Source organism: Zingiber officinale, chromosome 7B (genome assembly GCF_018446385.1).
Source record: "Zingiber officinale cultivar Zhangliang chromosome 7B, Zo_v1.1, whole genome shotgun sequence".
NCBI lineage: Eukaryota > Viridiplantae > Streptophyta > Magnoliopsida > Zingiberales > Zingiberaceae > Zingiber > Zingiber officinale.
In genome coordinates this window covers 745,143-761,205 of record NC_055999.1, presented here as the reverse complement: position 1 = coordinate 761,205, position 16,063 = coordinate 745,143, and the positions used below count along the sequence as shown (strand labels likewise).

The following is a 16,063-nucleotide window of genomic DNA, read 5'->3' as shown; positions in this document are numbered from 1 at the left end:
CTTTTGATAGGTACCTGAGATGGTGAGGATGCCATTGACAGAGTTGTGTCTTCAAATAAAGTCTCTTTCATTGGGAGATATAAAAGCATTTCTATTGCAGGTAATACTTATTAGAAACCATATGTGACCTTTCTCCTACTTGGAATGTTTTCTTGGCGTAAATCTGAAAGCACATTCTGTTTTACAGGCTATAGAACCTCCACATGAAGATGTTATTTGTTCTGCACTGGACGTGCTGTATAAGGTGCTGTCATGGCTGCCATATTGCTTTTATATCATCGATAAATGCAATTTAATAACCAATTGAATTGTGGTTCATGGTTCAGTAGTAACATCAAATGAAATAATATCATTTCCATTTACACAAAATTGTTAACATAATTTTGTTTTCATATCTTGGGTTTGTCTAGGTTGGGGCGTTGAATGAAAATGAGGAGCTAACACCTCTTGGATCTCATTTGGCAAAGCTTCCTGTGGATGTATTGATTGGAAAGGTGCACATTCATGCAACTGTGCTGTTATGTGAATCATTGATGTATCACATTCATCCAATATTCCATTGTCATATATTGAGGCTGATTTATTCTTTTGGCATGTGCTAACTTATGGACAATTATGAGGTCCACCTTAAATGTATTACTTACTATTATAATTTTACATTTATATTCATACACATTATATATTTACATCTATATTTCTATATATTCATACACCATAAATTTTGAGGAAGTGACAAAGCTAAGGGATTAGTAATAAGAGGGGTCGGATTTAAATAACTGCTGACCAAAAACTCCACTAAACCAAAAACCAATACAACTGACATGATTATTAATCTGTTTCAATTGCAATAGTTGAAGATGAAGAAGCACACAGGTTGATTCTAGGCAAGGATGTCTTCTAGGCCGCATTAGATGTTAGGTTCAAGCAGGATCACTTTAATAAGATCCTCACTGATATGTTCTATGTTATTACTTCAGAATTGAACTTCTCTCACTTGACTTTAGGAGGCTCATGTATTTCATCCGTTTTAGATATGAACATGTCGATACTGCACCCTACTGTCACTTGATATCATCCTGGGATCTCGCAGTTGCCGGAACAGGAGAATTTCACAGTGTTGGAGGTCATTAGCAAGGTTGCAGCGATCATAATCCCAAGTGGTTTTATTCTGGGAAAATTTGGACATGCCAGAATGTGCTGTTCTCTCCTTTGCTACGGACCTGTCAATCATTTACACATAGCTAGTATGACCTAGATAAATGATGCCTCATGCTCTTAGGATGGTTTATCAGCTCAAAGCCACCCTGGCTTTAGTTCCATCGTTGCAGTTCCTATTTAGGAATATTCTTGCTTCCTTCAATTTTAAGTTGTCACCATTGCCTGGTCCTAGCTTGACTTTTTTATGATTCATGGTGGCACATCCATTTTCTGCTTATCCCATACATTTAAATCATCTCATTAGATTCTAGATACATGGTTGTCTAATTAATGGACCTCTAATTACATTTCTGACAAACATCTTTTTCTACCTTTTTCACACTATCAGTATGTCCTACTAATGTTACTATGGTCAATGCATTTTGCTCATGGGGTTAACGTTTGGAATGTTTCTCTTGTAACTATGTTTCCATTAGAGTTTATTATCAGTTAGCAAACTTAAGCTTTGTTTTGATTGGTAACATTCAATGCTCTACCTGTGTTTTCATTAGGAATTTGTGGATGGGTAAGGTGATTGCTATAGGGCAAGATGATGATTGGGACATCATCATTCAAACCAAAGATTTAGGAGGGTTTAGTTCAAGGTTTAAAATTTCGACCCGTGTCAAGGTTTCGGTTTTGGACCGGAACGATACGGTTTCGGTACCGTATCATGCCGTGCCGTTATAGTTTTAATAGTTTTTAAATATCAACTATATTAATTAAAAAATAAAATATTTAACATAAATATTTTTAAAAAATAAACAATATAAAAAATAATCTTTAAAAAAGGAAAGGATATGAAAATAGATAAATAAATAAAAATTTTATTATAAATTTTAAATTAAAATAAATAAAATATAAAATTAATTAGATAATTTTATTAAGATTTAAGAAAGTTTTTTTAGATTATCTTCATCATAGCTAGGAGTTGATTAAAATAATTAACCTAAGTTTAATTAAAAAAAATCTGAAATCCGACAACACTCACGAGCTCACGCGACTTCAGCGCTACTGTTGGGTTGCGCGACCCCTCAACCATGGTCGCGGGGATCGCATGACTCCTTCGGTGCGACCGTGGTGGTTGTGCGACCCCTCTGTTGCGGCCGTAGGGTCACGCGATGCCTCCGCCGTGGCAGCGGAAGGGTTATGTGACCCCTCCGCTATTGTTGTTCAAGCGACCCCTTCGCTACAACCACGGGGTCGCGCAACATGTCGCAACAGTCGTGAGTCTGATGCCGGGGTCGTGCTGATGCCGGTCGACGGGCGAAACAAGATGTTTCGCCCATTTCGCCCGTCTCGGCACGACACTTTAAACCATGGTTTAGTTATCTTCTAGGTAACCAAATTGAATCCTCTTTGGGCCTCAATAGAGGCCTAACTCAAGCCCACACTCAGAGTACAATTCTGGATCTATATTAGGTTGGTTCAATACGGCCTTGATATAACAGCTACTGACCCAACCATAAAGTATTAATGTGTGTTGTGTTTGCATGATGGTGCATTGATCATCATTTGTTTAGAGATTAGGTATGATAAATAAGGGCGCCAAGAACTTGCTAATAGAGATGTCCTAGCTGTAGTTAGCAAAATAATCATCAAGGTTAGGATTGGACAGTCAAATAATCTAAATATGGATCACATTGGATCAGTAGGATCACTAAAATCAGAATCAGCATAAAAAAGAAAAAAAAAATGAGAAAGATATAAAAAACAATTTCATATATGAGATTTTAATAGATGTCCTAAAATCTTTAAGAATGTTTATTACATGCCATTTATCAGTATAAAAATTAATAAATACAAAAAATAGATTAGAACCATTAATATAATCATATTTTTATTATAGATTATTAAATCACATTATATTTTTAATGAAAGTTTTATTGTTTAATATTTAATGTTATTTGGTTTGGTTGGGTCACTAGCTAGTTTTTAGTTAAAGGCCAGTTTCATGATGGAAATTATTGTGTTCTACCTTATCCTTAATAGTCTCTCTCGATTCAGATAAAAACATTCGATGAATAACTCATGTAGTGTGGTGAATTTAGAGTTGTGGCAAAGCAAGGCAATTTTTTAAGGGAATAAAAGTTCCGTTCTTCCTGTACTAGTTCTCCAAGAATGAAGCTGGGATTAAAGGAGAAGCTAAATTGATCCAGTTTTTCAAAGCTATCTTAGTTTGACCAAAGTTTAAGTCCATTTCATTTATGTTTGTTCTATATTTATTCAAATTTAAATGAATTTCATCAATTTTCTATTGTAAACTCATTAGTTTTTAACTATCTGCATTGGTATTTGAGTGTGTTTTTTCAAACTTCTCTTCAATCTTTGGGAAATTCTATTTCTCAGGAAAATTGAATAAGTGGTTGTCAATACTTTTCAGTTGGGATATTCCTTATCAGTATCAACTGATTTTGTTGTCTTGTCTTTCTTATTTATTTCGTCATGCTGATCTTGCTTAGACATCAAATGCTATGCAAAGATTTAAAGAGTAAATTTACTCAAATTATTAAGACCCTTGCAAATGTGTTTTTGCAGATGATGTTGTATGGTGCAATATTTGGTTGCTTATCACCAATTCTTTCACTTGCAGCCTTTTTAAGTTATAAGTTCCCATTTGTGTATCCTAAAGATGAGGTATATTTATATCTTCATATGACTGGATGATGTTTTTGAAACACAGATTCCTGTTTAAATTTATGTTAATGCCTAATTTGTTTATGCTGCAGAAACAAAACGTAGAGCGGGCAAAATTATTATTATTAAGTAGCAATCTTGACAATAAATCTGCTTTGGATGAGAGTTTTAGACAATCAGACCATCTCTTAATGATTATTGCATATAATAAATGGGCCAGAATATTGCATCAGGTCAAGTTATCTTTTTATATTCCAACAAATTCCAATCCCATCTACCTGTTCTGTTATCTCTTCTGTTAGTGAATGGAAACAGGTTTATCACACTCACTAGTCTGAATGCATCCAGACTTTACTACTAGACATTAATATTCTTTGAAAATAACTTCAGTATAGCATTTGCTGAATGTTCACAGCATTGCAGGATGGTGCAAGATCTGCCCAAGAATTTTGTCATTCTTTTTTCTTGAACAGTGCTGTAATGTACATGATAAGGTGATTCTTTAATCAAGGATTAGTTACTCATAGAATTTTCTTTTTGATTTTTCTGCATTCTCTCCTTTTTATGCAAAAGATTTATCAATTTGTAATGTTTTTTTCTCTGTGATTCTTCAAATCATGTCTTGAGTCATCTTATCTTCTATGATAACGGCCTTAGTTTCCGCACATTCTATGAACAAACACAAACAACACGATCAAAATGCCCTTAGCTCACTTTTATTAACTAACAAGGAGGATTTTATGACATGGGAATCAATTTGGCAGGGATATGCGAGTACAGTTTGGGTGCTTGCTAGCAGATATCAGGCTTGTTGATTTGCCAAAGCATTTCCAAGTAAGTTCTCGGTCCAATATTTTAAGCTATGATCAATTGCTGTTTTTATCTAAAATCTCAGCTCAATATTGGCAATAATACTGACATACTGTCTAGGCATAGTCTCATATAGTATTGGGATTGGTACAACTAGCACACTGCCCATCAGCCTTTGTATTTTCTCTATTTTTTTCCTGTACATTATCTTTGTCCTTATCACTATTTCGAAACTAGAAAAGATATTTGATTGTTAGGGTTATTCGTCTAGTGGGTGTAAACCCATATATGTAGTTCTAACAATATCTTCTTTCTGTTCAAGAAGGTGAGCTTTTTGTGTTCGTTAAGTAGGTGAAGGAGATCCTGGGAATCAGAGAGCAGGGACTTTTCCTTTAAAGATCTGAAAAATGTTGAAATCAGGTGAAAGGAGAACATGCCTCTACCTTTTCAATATTGGAACCAGGTGGAGGAGAGTATTGCCACAACCAATTGCTACTCAACTTGATCATTTGCCTATGATAGTTTTGAGGACCGCCAACACCGTCATCTATTGTCAATATGATAGCCTGCTAATGCCCTCGCTTCGTGGACACAAACACCACCACTATCATCCTCTATTCGTGATTTAATAGCCTGTTTAGGACCACACCTCACGCGGACGCAAGCACCACCACTACCAATCTTTGTTTGCATCTTAACTCAACCACCTCATATGGATGTGGGCACCACCACTAGCAACCTCTACTCGTGATTTCAGTATCTACGTGTGGCATCAACTATTTTGAGAAACTTTTAATTTGGGTTTGTGGGATCATTGACTACGTGGCTCCATTAACTTAAGCTTGTTTTGCTTGTGTGTGAATATTATGTATTCATTTCATAATAGTCCTAGTCTACATCTCTTGTTTGGTAACTATTTAGATATAGTATCTACGCTCTAGGTTGAGGGGATATAGTAGTGATATTAGACTAATAGATATTTTGGTCTAGTGGATTTACTGCGATTGTAGTTTTAGATTTGAGATTTATCATGAATTTCTTTTTCTAAAAAAGGGATTTCAGTGAATAAAGGTTCTTTTATTAATACCCACATATTACATATTACATAAATATACATAGAGGAGAATGTAGAATAGAAACATTTAGTTGTTAGACTAAATTGAGGACGAGGTATTGTAGGTGTGTCATAAGATGATAGTATTTCAATTTAACAGCATTAGGTAATGAACCCTTCACTGACCTAAAGTATCAGTTCACATGTGATATAGATACCCAGCATTGAAGTTGAAGATCTTTGCGTAATGAAGTCTCCAGACACAGTGAAGCCAAGGCTGCATAACTGTGTTTAGGAGTTTTCTTCTCTTTTGAACTAGCTGATTCTCTTACTATGGAAGACGCTCTCCTGAAATCTGTCCGGTCCAAGTAAAAAAAAAAATTTGGATCCATTTCCAGTCTGCTTGAACTCATAGGCAAGAAATGAAGAGAGTGAATTGTTTCATCCACACCATTAGAACACAGGACACGAGAAATCTGCAATGGGTACATGCTTTCACCACATAACATCTCTGGCGTTTAATCTACCATGAAGTGTAAGCCAAGTGAAGACCTTTGCCTCGATTCTTGATCAAGAAGACCAGATTATGTTCCTCCATACATCATCCATGCCGCTATGAAGTCATTTGATATGCCAAAACTAATGAGAAACAGCCTTTTAGTTCCCATCTCCAACAAACTTTGCTACATTATTTTTAGCTATTGCATGAAATATCTTCTTTCTCTGCATCTACGTATCTTACTTGAATAACTGTTTTACTAGTTCTTTTATTATTGCACCAAATTCAATAGTTTTATTTGTTTGCTAATGCAATTCTATGAACAGAGTGATGCGAGAAGGAGAGAGAGGCTTGATAGTTGGCTTGCTGACATGTCTCAACCGTTTAACTTGTATGCTAATCATGCATCACTCATTAAGGTAATTGTTCTTTTCCATCCCTGATGCATGTAAACAGGGCTTTCTGTTAATTGAATCTTTTAGTAACCTAATATCAGATGATCAGCATGTTTGTCTTTTTCATCATTCTTGTGCACTATAATTAGTTATGGTTATGGTCTCGTGAAAGAAATTTCTTGCAGTATTAAATTTCCACCTGGAAAAATTATAATAGCAAAGAGATAGTAATGCATTGAAAACAATAGATCTCATGAGGTAAAGCCTAAAACACAAAAAATAGAAGAATATATAACAATATTGATCTGTTCTTTTATCAAAGATAATAGTCACATAAAGTTGGCTCCTTCTCGCCTATGTAGAATGTTGAGAGGGCCACTTTTCAATATTTTCTGAAATACACAGAAAAATTAATGAATTAGCTCTCTCTGTATTGGTTCTTTGGTTTTAACTCGAATTAGCTTGTTGCTTTGTTCACTTCAATTATTAGTCTTCAATTGTAGTATGAATCATCTTCATTTTTGTTCTTTGTCTTTCTTGTTCCTTGTGGCAAACTAATTCCCATTAGTCTATTCACTTGAACTCTCAATATTCTTATATGGCCTGTGGCAGTCCATTATATGTGCAGGGCTCTATCCTAATGTTGCTGCTACCAAAGAAGGCATTGTTAATTCAGCTTTATCTAACACTAAGTTGCAAAATGTGAAGAATCAGATGGTATTATACGATGGAAGGAGAGAAGTTCACATTCATCCCTCTTCCATAAACTATAGCGTGGAACATTTTAGATATCCATTTTTTGTCTTCCTTGAAAAGGTGGTTCCTTAAATTTGCTTCTCTTCAGTTTTTTTTTTGTTGGTTGTTAAAGGAATGCTCAGTAGTATGTGCTTTGTTGGTTGTCTTTGGAATCTTTCTGATGATTGCTTCTCAATGCTGAGTATATAGCACAGCGATGAACTACAACTAGTTAGTGTTTCTTGGTCTGCTAGATTTCAAATCAAGGCCACTGTCTTTCTTTTGTTATGAAAAAAAAGGGGACAATTGTATGATAAATGAAATAAATTTAGAAGTACTTATTCTGAAAGTTTATTGCGGCATTCTGCTTGGTTAGCATTTATCATTTCAAATCTTAGAATAATCTCTTTTTAAGTTTTGAATACAACAAGATTCAATATATATAACTATATATGAGTTTAGAAATAATAATATTTCATGAGCAATTGGTACAACTCTAATGAATGATAAAATGTGAGAAGATACATAAAGATGTTATGGACATGTTAGACAACTTATAGATTATGTAGTTAGACAAGTTCAATGGAATAGACTTGTTGAAGGCATTTGGATTGGGGAAGACCAAGGAAAACTCTACTGGAATTACCTTACATAAAGTTCAATTACTGGATTCATGTGCTTGACCTCAAAAAAATATTTGAGAATCACAGCTTGTCAACATTGTTCTTAGAGAGGTTTACCAAGTTTTGTTTGTTTCCATTTCAGTAGTCTGGGAAGCTTCTATTGTCAGAAGAAAGACACGAGGACATTTTGCTTGTCTCCAACTTGCATATAAACTGTGTTCATATTTTATTCCTCACTTTGATGATTTTGTTCATTGTAGTATGGACCTTTTGGTACATCTAAGATCCAGTTTTATCTTGTAAGAAGAAGAATCACCTTGCATAAATTGAAGGGATGTTTTGTGGAAAATCTTAAATCTGTTAGTGATGACATCCTCTGTAGATTCTCTTCCATTATTTTCAGTATTTCCTCTTAGATAAGCACTCGTACTGAAATCTGATCTGAAGAAAAAAAAATGAGCCTCCACTGCACAGTAGGGTGATTTTTTTTTCTTGGTTGATGTTTTATACTCTAGTTTTGTTAAAGATAATTGATTTTATTTCGATAGGTTGAGACTAGCAAGATATTTCTACGAGACACTAGCGTCATCTCCCCTTATTCTCTCCTTCTATTTGGGGGATCTGTGGTTATCCAACATCAGGTGAGACTTCACATTTTGTAGAGAACACAATATAACTTTTTGCATGTTCCTTTATTTCTATGTAATTCTTGCTTTCTTTTTTTATGTAGTTTGCATAGTGTTTGAAATTTTATTCTTTGCCAGTCGACACCAGAAAAACATTTGGTTCCATGTGGGTTAACACGGGCAAAACATTTATTTTTATTCTCCGACAAGCATGTAAAAAGTCTAAGACTGACAAAACACCTTAATGGTGCAAGTCTGCCACGAGCACAAGGTGGGATACCTAGGGCACACGAGCCACTTGAGCACGTGTTTCATTGTTTCATAATTCTTCTGCAATGCACCAAGTGAGTTCCTCTGTTCTGTGATTCTTTCATCATTTTACACTGCCCTACGCAAGGCTTCTTTGTGCTTGATCTACTCTTCCTTGGCCCAATTGCAATTCCATGACATTTTGGAGGCTGTAGAAGGCTCGAAACACCAAAGGTTGCAGAAGCCTTTGGTTATTCTGGAGACCATGGAGGCTTCCAAGTTTGTACGTTCCTTCCTCTTACCTCGAAAGGTAAATATACTCTTTCCCAAACGTTTGCGATGGACTGGACCTTCTTTTGTTCCTCCTTCCTCTTTCTCCTCCTCTTCTGGTTTAGGCACACTCTCCAACACCAATACTCTACATAGGCGGCACCCCTTGAGTCGGCTAAGGACCAAAACACAAACTTACCTCAAGATTTCAAATCTTGGTTTGAATTATTATTTCCTTTCAAGTTTGACAGAAACATGTAAATGATTTGAATATCTTTCAGTTGTTTCAGCTAAAATTTCATTAAATTTCCTCTACCTCCCCCTCATTACTCCCAATTGGTTCAACTTGTCTATTATGGAATCTTTACATCTTCAAACATTTTCAAATCAACTTACATTTTTCTTATTTCATACTCTACGGAAGCCATTCCTAATCATCCATAAAGTGTAATCATGCAAATAGGGGAAGTTTCCCACTCAATGGAAGATTCACATTGGTTTTGTTGGCGGGTTCATATAGAGGTCATTGTTGTCTGCTTTCTTTTATGAGTGTACAACTGGCGGGTGGTTATTACCATTTGTGGATTAATCAGTGCTTGAAATACAAAATAATATTCCATACTATAAACTCATGGACTGGTGGGAAACTGTACCTCTTGCTGCCAGTTTTCCATTATCCTCTTTATGAAATAGGGAGTGACATTTGGATTCCTGCTTACAGGCTGGGCTTGTTGTTATAGATGGCTGGTTAAAATTGACTGCTCCTGCACGGACTGCTGTTCTATTTAAGGAATTGCGTGTAACGCTCCATGCAGTTCTAAAGGAACTAATCAAAAGACCTGAGGTATCTTGCACTTCAAGTTCTGTCAGTTTTTGTTTGTTCTTCCAAAGAGATTGATATTTATCTGTTTTTGCAACTGTATTGCTTCCCTGTTTAGTTATTTCTAACTGTCACCGAATGGATATATGTAACTGGCACATTGTTAACATATGTTTATGATGAAGCCCAAATTTAAGTTAAACACGTGTATGCGGCATTTATTTTTTAAACTCAAGTAACTCATATTAACTAACTTTTCATCAAATGACCTGATTTTAGTGTCAAATTTGTTTCCAGGCTGCCAAGTTCGCAAAAAATGAAGTGGTCAAATGACCTGCTTGTTTGTCATATTTTATGCAACTCTAAATTGATGATTGGATGGTCGTTTTATGTTTGTTGTAAATCTTGAATTAGTCGTCAAATGACCTTGATTTCAGTGTCAATTTTGTTTCCAGAGTGCTATATTTGCAACAAATGAAGTTGTCAAATCAATTGTTCACTTGTTGCTGGAGGAAGAGAAAGATTGCATGACCTAAAATGAGGTATACTCTAATCTAATGTTCAAGACGCGGGCTTCCACTGGTAATAAATGAAACTCCATAGTATTTACTGACACTGTTGTTACATGAAACTGCATATTGAATATGTATTGCCTTTACTGGTATATGAATTTGCATATTGACTTCTTCAGTAAATATTTCAAATGCATAATTTAACTAGTTAATTGAACATCTATTTGGAAATATATGAATTTGCATATTGACTTCTTCAGTAAATATTTCAAATGCATAATTTAACTAGTTAATTGAACATCTATTTGGAATGAAAATGAGCTTATATATTCATGCCCGTTTTTGTGCATTATACGTATTGTGTATGGTTGGTCCTATATGTCATTCTACAAGCTTAAATAAAAACTAGTCTACTTTTAATATTTGTTGGGTACACGTCAAGAAAAAGACCCCATGACTGAAACCAATCATACATAAGATTCTCCATCTAAAAAATAAACTTTAATTTTTTAAAAAGATAATTTTTATATCAATAAAGAAAAGACCGTAAGGAGAAAAAAAATCTTCCCGACGAAATAAATATGAAATGACAATTTTTTATATTTGAAAATAACTCCTATAGTTAAATTTCCACATTTATGGTGTACTGTTTTATAAAACTTTATAGGCATAAAAAAAACCCAAACGATCATCACAAATTATTTATTAAATTCAGAAAAAATGAACTGAGAGTGAAATGGCATCTGTATATTGAGATAACGCCTTTATCCAAAATGATTCATCATTTATTATGAATGAAAGACTTCGTACCACTCTCAATCACCTCATGCTTTGCCTTTAATTTAGATGAGCGGATCTATGATCCGTATTTAGTAGATCAGGTCTTGATCCATTATAATAATGATTGGAGATTTTATAATATCCACTTGCTAAATAGATGGAGATCATTGAATCTCTCAAATCCTTGTCTCTGATTCAAGAGCGGACCAACATAGATCGGGACCAAAGGATCTCGTCTGAATTCAGATCTAACCATTGCCCTGGGCCATTTCGATACCCATTGTTGATAAGGTTGTTCGAAGTCGTTCAATTCCGTTATGTACAAATGGAGCATGAGGAGGTTCGACCTAATAAAATTTCCATGAATGTACATTAAAATCTAGGTTGACCTTGCGATCGTCTGGATTCTAACATTTAAGTGAGTCACAATGACCTTGCACCAAGTTGACTCTGCACCATTTAAGTTAGTCATTGAATTAGGTCACGGCTCAGCTCAACTAGCCGTTACAGAGGTGTCCCCACCGGTCGCACTCTTCGTTTTAAAGGGGAAAACAAGGAGCTTTCCTCTTTTATTTTTTTCCCCAAGCAAACCCTAGGAATCGCCCTCACGGCGGACGACAAGGGATTGACTGGCGAGTCCAAGAATGCTTTTCTTTCTGTCCTCAAGAAAGGTGGCAGCATCCTGCACATCTTCCTCAGCCTCCCCGTCCCTCCGGTGCCAACATCTGCTGCCGGAGGCAACGCCAGCCCTCGAAGACCGTTCGATCCTCTTCGGTCGGCACCCCAATTGTCATGTCGTGCCTGGATCACCCCAGCATCAGCCGCTTCCACCTCGATCGCCGTTCGCCTCGCTCCCTCGAAGCAGAAGGTATCCGTCACCGATCTCTCATCCGGTGATTATTAATTTTCCTGTATTTTTCCTCCTTCGTCGTATAGTTGTTCGTTATTCGTCCATTGCTTTCTGTGCGCAGTTCATGGGACATGGATTTCGGGAGCAAGGATTCTGCCGAACGTTACTGTGGACATGGTGGACGGATTTACAGGCTTCCGTGGCTCTCTACTAGCAGGGCGATGGAGATGGAGAACCCGTTGGAACCCGTTGCAGAAGACAAAGAAGAAACTTCTCATCAGGTTTTTGTTCGAGTCCTTCTCTATAAAATGACGTCTTTCATGCAGTTTTTCCTTGATTTTTGATCTTTCAGGATGACCGTGCGGATGTAGTAGCAGGCGGTCGTGATAAATTGCCCAATGCGATCCCTTTGGTGCTGCCTTTGCCGGAATTTTTAAGTTCATGCCCTTTGCCACCCGGAATCCGGCAGCAGAGCCCGGAGAGGAAGGAGAAGGAAGTAGAGAAATCAAACTTTCTTTCTGATGTGCCAACGAAAATTTTGAATTCTTCGCCTCTGCCATCAGTAACGGAGCACCAAGGTGCTTCAAATGATTCAGAAATCGGAAGTGAAGAACTCAAGCTGTCTTTCTGTTGTGCCAATGCGAATTTCAAACTCCTTGACTGTGCGACTAGAAATGAAACAGCAGAGCCATGAGTTGAAGTGTCAGAAGAAGTGAGATCAGGCTTCCTTTCTGCTGCGCCAATGGAAATTTAAAACTCATCGCGTCTGCCACCAGAAAGGGAGAATGAGTCAGAAGTTGAAAACTCAATCTTCCATTCTGCTGCACCATCTTGGACACCAACTGTGGTGGTGGACTCGAACGAAAGCTCGAACATAACACCCCAGGAAATGGAACATCAGAGTTCGGCAAGGAAGGAGTCAGAAATTGAGAATTCAAGCTTCCATTATGCTGTGCACCAACGCTGGAATCCATTTCATCTTTTATGTCAACTGTGGTAATGGACTCGAGTAAAATTTTAAACTTATCACCTCTGCAATAGGACATGGAGCATCAGAGCCCACCGAGGAAGGAGTCAGAAGTTGAAAACTCAAGCTTCCATTCTGCTTCTGCTGCACCATCGAGGAATCTATTGAATCTTTGATGCCAACTATGGTAATGAACTCGAGTGAAATTTTGAACTCATCACCCCTGCTAGAGAACATGGAGCATCAAAGTCTGTCGAGGAAGGAGTCAGATGTTGAAAACTCAAGCATCCATTCTGCTGCACCGACGGTGGAATATATTGGGTCATTGTTGTCAAGTGTAGTAGTGGAGTCACTTGAAATTTTGAACTCATCATCTTAGCGACAAAAAATGGAGCATTGGAAGACGGGCACGGAAGGAGTTAGAAGTTGATAACTCAAGCTTCCATTCCGCTGCACCAATGGCGGAATCTATTGGATCTTTGATGCTAACTACGGAAGGGGATTTGAACCCTCATGTTTTATCTGTCATCCGAGCCTGAGTATCCGACCCTATTAGATATTACGGCCAAAAAAAAGGAACAAAAAGGTTTTGCTGCTTTCTTTTTTTGCAATAGAACATCCAAACTGTAGAGGATTTGGTTCATGAATCAGAAGGGCTGTTCAATTTTATAATCGTCCTTCAAGCATGAAGAACGAGATCGATAAGGAATCATTGTAACTCTTCAAATTGAGAAAATTTATTTTTCTCTTGCAAAGAAAGCAGCAGAACCTCTTATTCTTTGTTTTTTTTTTTACGTATTATATAATGGAGCAAACATGGGATAAGTGGGCAGTTTTGGGGTAACTGCCCACATCTCCCACTACCAACAAGGAGAGCACCATCGAGCCTCTTATCAAGGAGGAGCAAGTTGAAATTGAAAGGCTTCCTTCGCCTTGACATAGAGGCAAGGAGACAGTTCGTTAGCAAACCAAAAGTGAGGATGAGCCTTGTAGCAACAATGTGGTTGCCAAGGGGCAAGTCAAAAAAGAATTTTTTGATTCATATTAGGAGAATGTCCCAATGTCATCTAGGCAGCAGACTAAGAGGAGCTCTATAATTCTGCATCAATCCTAGGGTGAACATTGTAGTGGATGCACATTAATGTTTCCTAGAAGAATCAAGAAGGTCCTTACTGCTATTAGAAGGATTAAAAGGATAAGAAAAGTGGGCAAAGCATCTGAGTCTGTTGAAGGATTGAAGCTGATATTACTCTACAATTCCCAGTATATTCCCAAATCAACTCTTACAAGTAATTAAGTAAAGAAATGCATTGAGTTCGATTTCCTTTTGCAACAATGTTTCTTTCAATTACTGTCTAAGGTGTTTCAATTATCTGAGTGACAACCATCATTATTCATTTTGAAGGAAGTAATTACAATAGTATTTGCATATGCATTACTTCTTTTTTATTTTATTTTATTGTAAAAGAAATTTAGAACTGGTTTAGGTCAGCTAATACCTCTCTCATGGAGGGCCTTTTCCTGGAAGAGTCTTCGGTGCAGCGGAAGGCCACTTTCAGGTACGCCGTCACCTCGCTCTCTTCCACGTCTTCGCTCCCCATCTCGCTGTCGAGTATCTCCGGGATCCGGCCCTGCTCCACCATTGCCCGCGCCCATTTCGCCAGCAGCATCTCCTTCTTTCCGCCGCCCCCTTCCTGCCGCACGCCCAGGTTCGGCCGCCGCCCCGTCGCCACCTCCAGCATCAGTATCCCGAAGCTGTACACGTCCCCCTTCACCGTCGCCACGGTCGCTCCCTCCCAGTACTCCGGCGCCATGTACCCCATCGTCCCTGCGACCTGCGTCGACACGTGCGTGCGGGGCGCCTCCACCAGCCGCGCCAGTCCGAAGTCGGTGATCCGCGCCTCGAACCCCTCGTCGAGCAGCACGTTGCTGGCCTTGATGTCGCGGTGGATCACCGCCGGCTGGCAGCAATCGTGGAGGAAGGTCAGCCCGGCCGCCACCCCGCGCACGATCCCCAGCCGCGTCCGCCACGGCAGCGACCTCGGACGCCCCTCGTCGTCCTCCTCCTCGTGCAGCCACTGGTCCAGGCTGCCGTGCTTCACGTACTCGTAGACCAGCACGCGGTCGCGGCCGGCGACGCAGAACCCTAGCATGCGCACCAGGTTCGGGTGGCGGATCCGCCCTAGGGTGTCCATCTCCGCCTTGAACTCGCGCACGCCGTGCGCGGCGTCCTTGGAGAGCCGCTTCACCGCGACCGTAACGCCCGACGACAGTCGCGCCTTGTAGACGAACCCGAAGCTGCCGTCGCCGATGATTCCGTCCGCCGCGAAGTCCCTGGTGGCCGCGACCAGCTCCGACATGGCGATATCATTTAGGGACGGGTCGTACGAGGCGCTACTCTCCTCGGCGGCATAGGGAAGGTGCAAGGAGCGCGTGCGGCCGAGCGAGCGGAGGGCCAGCACCCCCTCGACGTCGGAAAGGCGGGACTTAGAGGCGTCGCGGCAGATGAGGACGAGGACGGCGAAGATGAGGGAGACGAAGAGGAAACTGACTAGGGAGGCGATCAGCGCCTGGAGAGCCGGCTCCATGTTCGCTCGCAGTGGACTCCGATTTGGGCGGTCAAGACGATCGGCAATGAGCATCGATTACTTGAAAGAAACGCAAGAGGTGGAAAGTTTGACTGCGTAAGGAGACGACGACGACGAAGATTGCGCCATTTGGCTAGAACTAGGGCGACTCCGTCCACGGCGGCGTGTAGGGTGAGTTCTAAAATTAATTTATTATTAAATCGAATTAAAATAATAAAAAAATTATATTGAATTAATATTAAATTAATTGAATTAACCGAATACTCACAAGTAACAGCCCGTCAGTCAACTGGTATGGCTTCTACTTTCTAGGACTAAAATGAATTATAGGTTCAGTTTTAGCTAGCTTTAAATGTACGCTTGTTTTTACTACTAGTTGTTGTTCATACTGTGGTCAAACGAATGAATGATTTTTTCTTTGCAGGATTAGAATTCTGATGGAAAGATGAGA

The 16,063-nt window shown here is 38.8% G+C and overlaps 3 protein-coding genes across 8 annotated transcripts in view; 2 read left to right on the top strand and 1 right to left on the bottom strand.

Annotated features, from left to right (window-relative positions):
• LOC122004881 (DExH-box ATP-dependent RNA helicase DExH7, chloroplastic-like) overlaps positions 1-10,639 on the top strand; it is a 38,726-nt gene extending 28,087 nt beyond the window's left edge. The window contains exons 22-33 of one of the 5 annotated variants that reach the window (XM_042559719.1): positions 11-100; positions 188-244; positions 411-494; positions 3,736-3,834; positions 3,927-4,067; positions 4,258-4,328; positions 4,599-4,668; positions 6,524-6,616; positions 7,205-7,408; positions 8,499-8,591; positions 9,817-9,939; positions 10,371-10,639. In XM_042559719.1, the coding sequence (XP_042415653.1) occupies positions 11-100; positions 188-244; positions 411-494; positions 3,736-3,834; positions 3,927-4,067; positions 4,258-4,328; positions 4,599-4,668; positions 6,524-6,616; positions 7,205-7,408; positions 8,499-8,591; positions 9,817-9,939; positions 10,371-10,451 (1,206 nt within the window). In that variant the 3' untranslated portion in view covers positions 10,452-10,639. Of the gene's footprint in view, positions 1-10; positions 101-187; positions 245-410; positions 495-3,735; positions 3,835-3,926; positions 4,068-4,257; positions 4,329-4,598; positions 4,669-6,523; positions 6,617-7,204; positions 7,409-8,498; positions 8,592-8,714; positions 8,921-9,033; positions 9,722-9,816; positions 9,940-10,370 lie in introns of those variants that run through there. The other 4 variants (XM_042559716.1, XM_042559717.1, XM_042559718.1 and 1 more) reach the window with 4 other exon arrangements.
• Positions 10,640-10,797: 158 nt separating this feature from the next.
• LOC122004885 lies at positions 10,798-14,447 on the top strand. 2 transcript variants are annotated; one of them, XM_042559723.1, is made up of 3 exons: positions 10,798-12,075; positions 12,179-12,333; positions 12,410-14,447. In XM_042559723.1, the coding sequence occupies exons 1-3, from the start codon at positions 12,000-12,002 to the stop codon at positions 12,749-12,751; spliced, it is 573 nt and encodes a 190-aa protein (XP_042415657.1). In that variant the 5' UTR covers positions 10,798-11,999; the 3' UTR covers positions 12,752-14,447. The 2 variants fall into 2 exon arrangements, with proteins under 2 accessions (XP_042415657.1, XP_042415656.1); XM_042559722.1 differs by having other exon boundaries at positions 12,179-12,338.
• LOC122004884 (putative serine/threonine-protein kinase) lies at positions 14,399-15,776 on the bottom strand. Its single transcript, XM_042559721.1, has one exon. It carries the CDS (start codon positions 15,664-15,666, stop codon positions 14,497-14,499), a length of 1,170 nt encoding a protein of 389 aa, XP_042415655.1. The 5' UTR covers positions 15,667-15,776; the 3' UTR covers positions 14,399-14,496.
• Positions 15,777-16,063: the final 287 nt, after the last annotated feature.

Bases quoted from the DNA above. Each gene is read 5' to 3' on its own strand.
- LOC122004884 (XM_042559721.1), bottom strand. From the start codon at position 15,666: ATGCTCATTGCCGATCGTCTTGACCGCCCAAATCGGAGTCCACTGCGA.
- LOC122004885 (XM_042559722.1), top strand. From the start codon at position 11,852: ATGCTTTTCTTTCTGTCCTCAAGAAAGGTGGCAGCATCCTGCACATCT. The intron at 12,076-12,178 runs GTATCCGTCACC...TTCTGTGCGCAG, and splicing joins TCGCTCCCTCGAAGCAGAAG to TTCATGGGACATGGATTTCG. The intron at 12,339-12,409 runs GTTTTTGTTCGA...TTGATCTTTCAG, and splicing joins AAGAAGAAACTTCTCATCAG to GATGACCGTGCGGATGTAGT.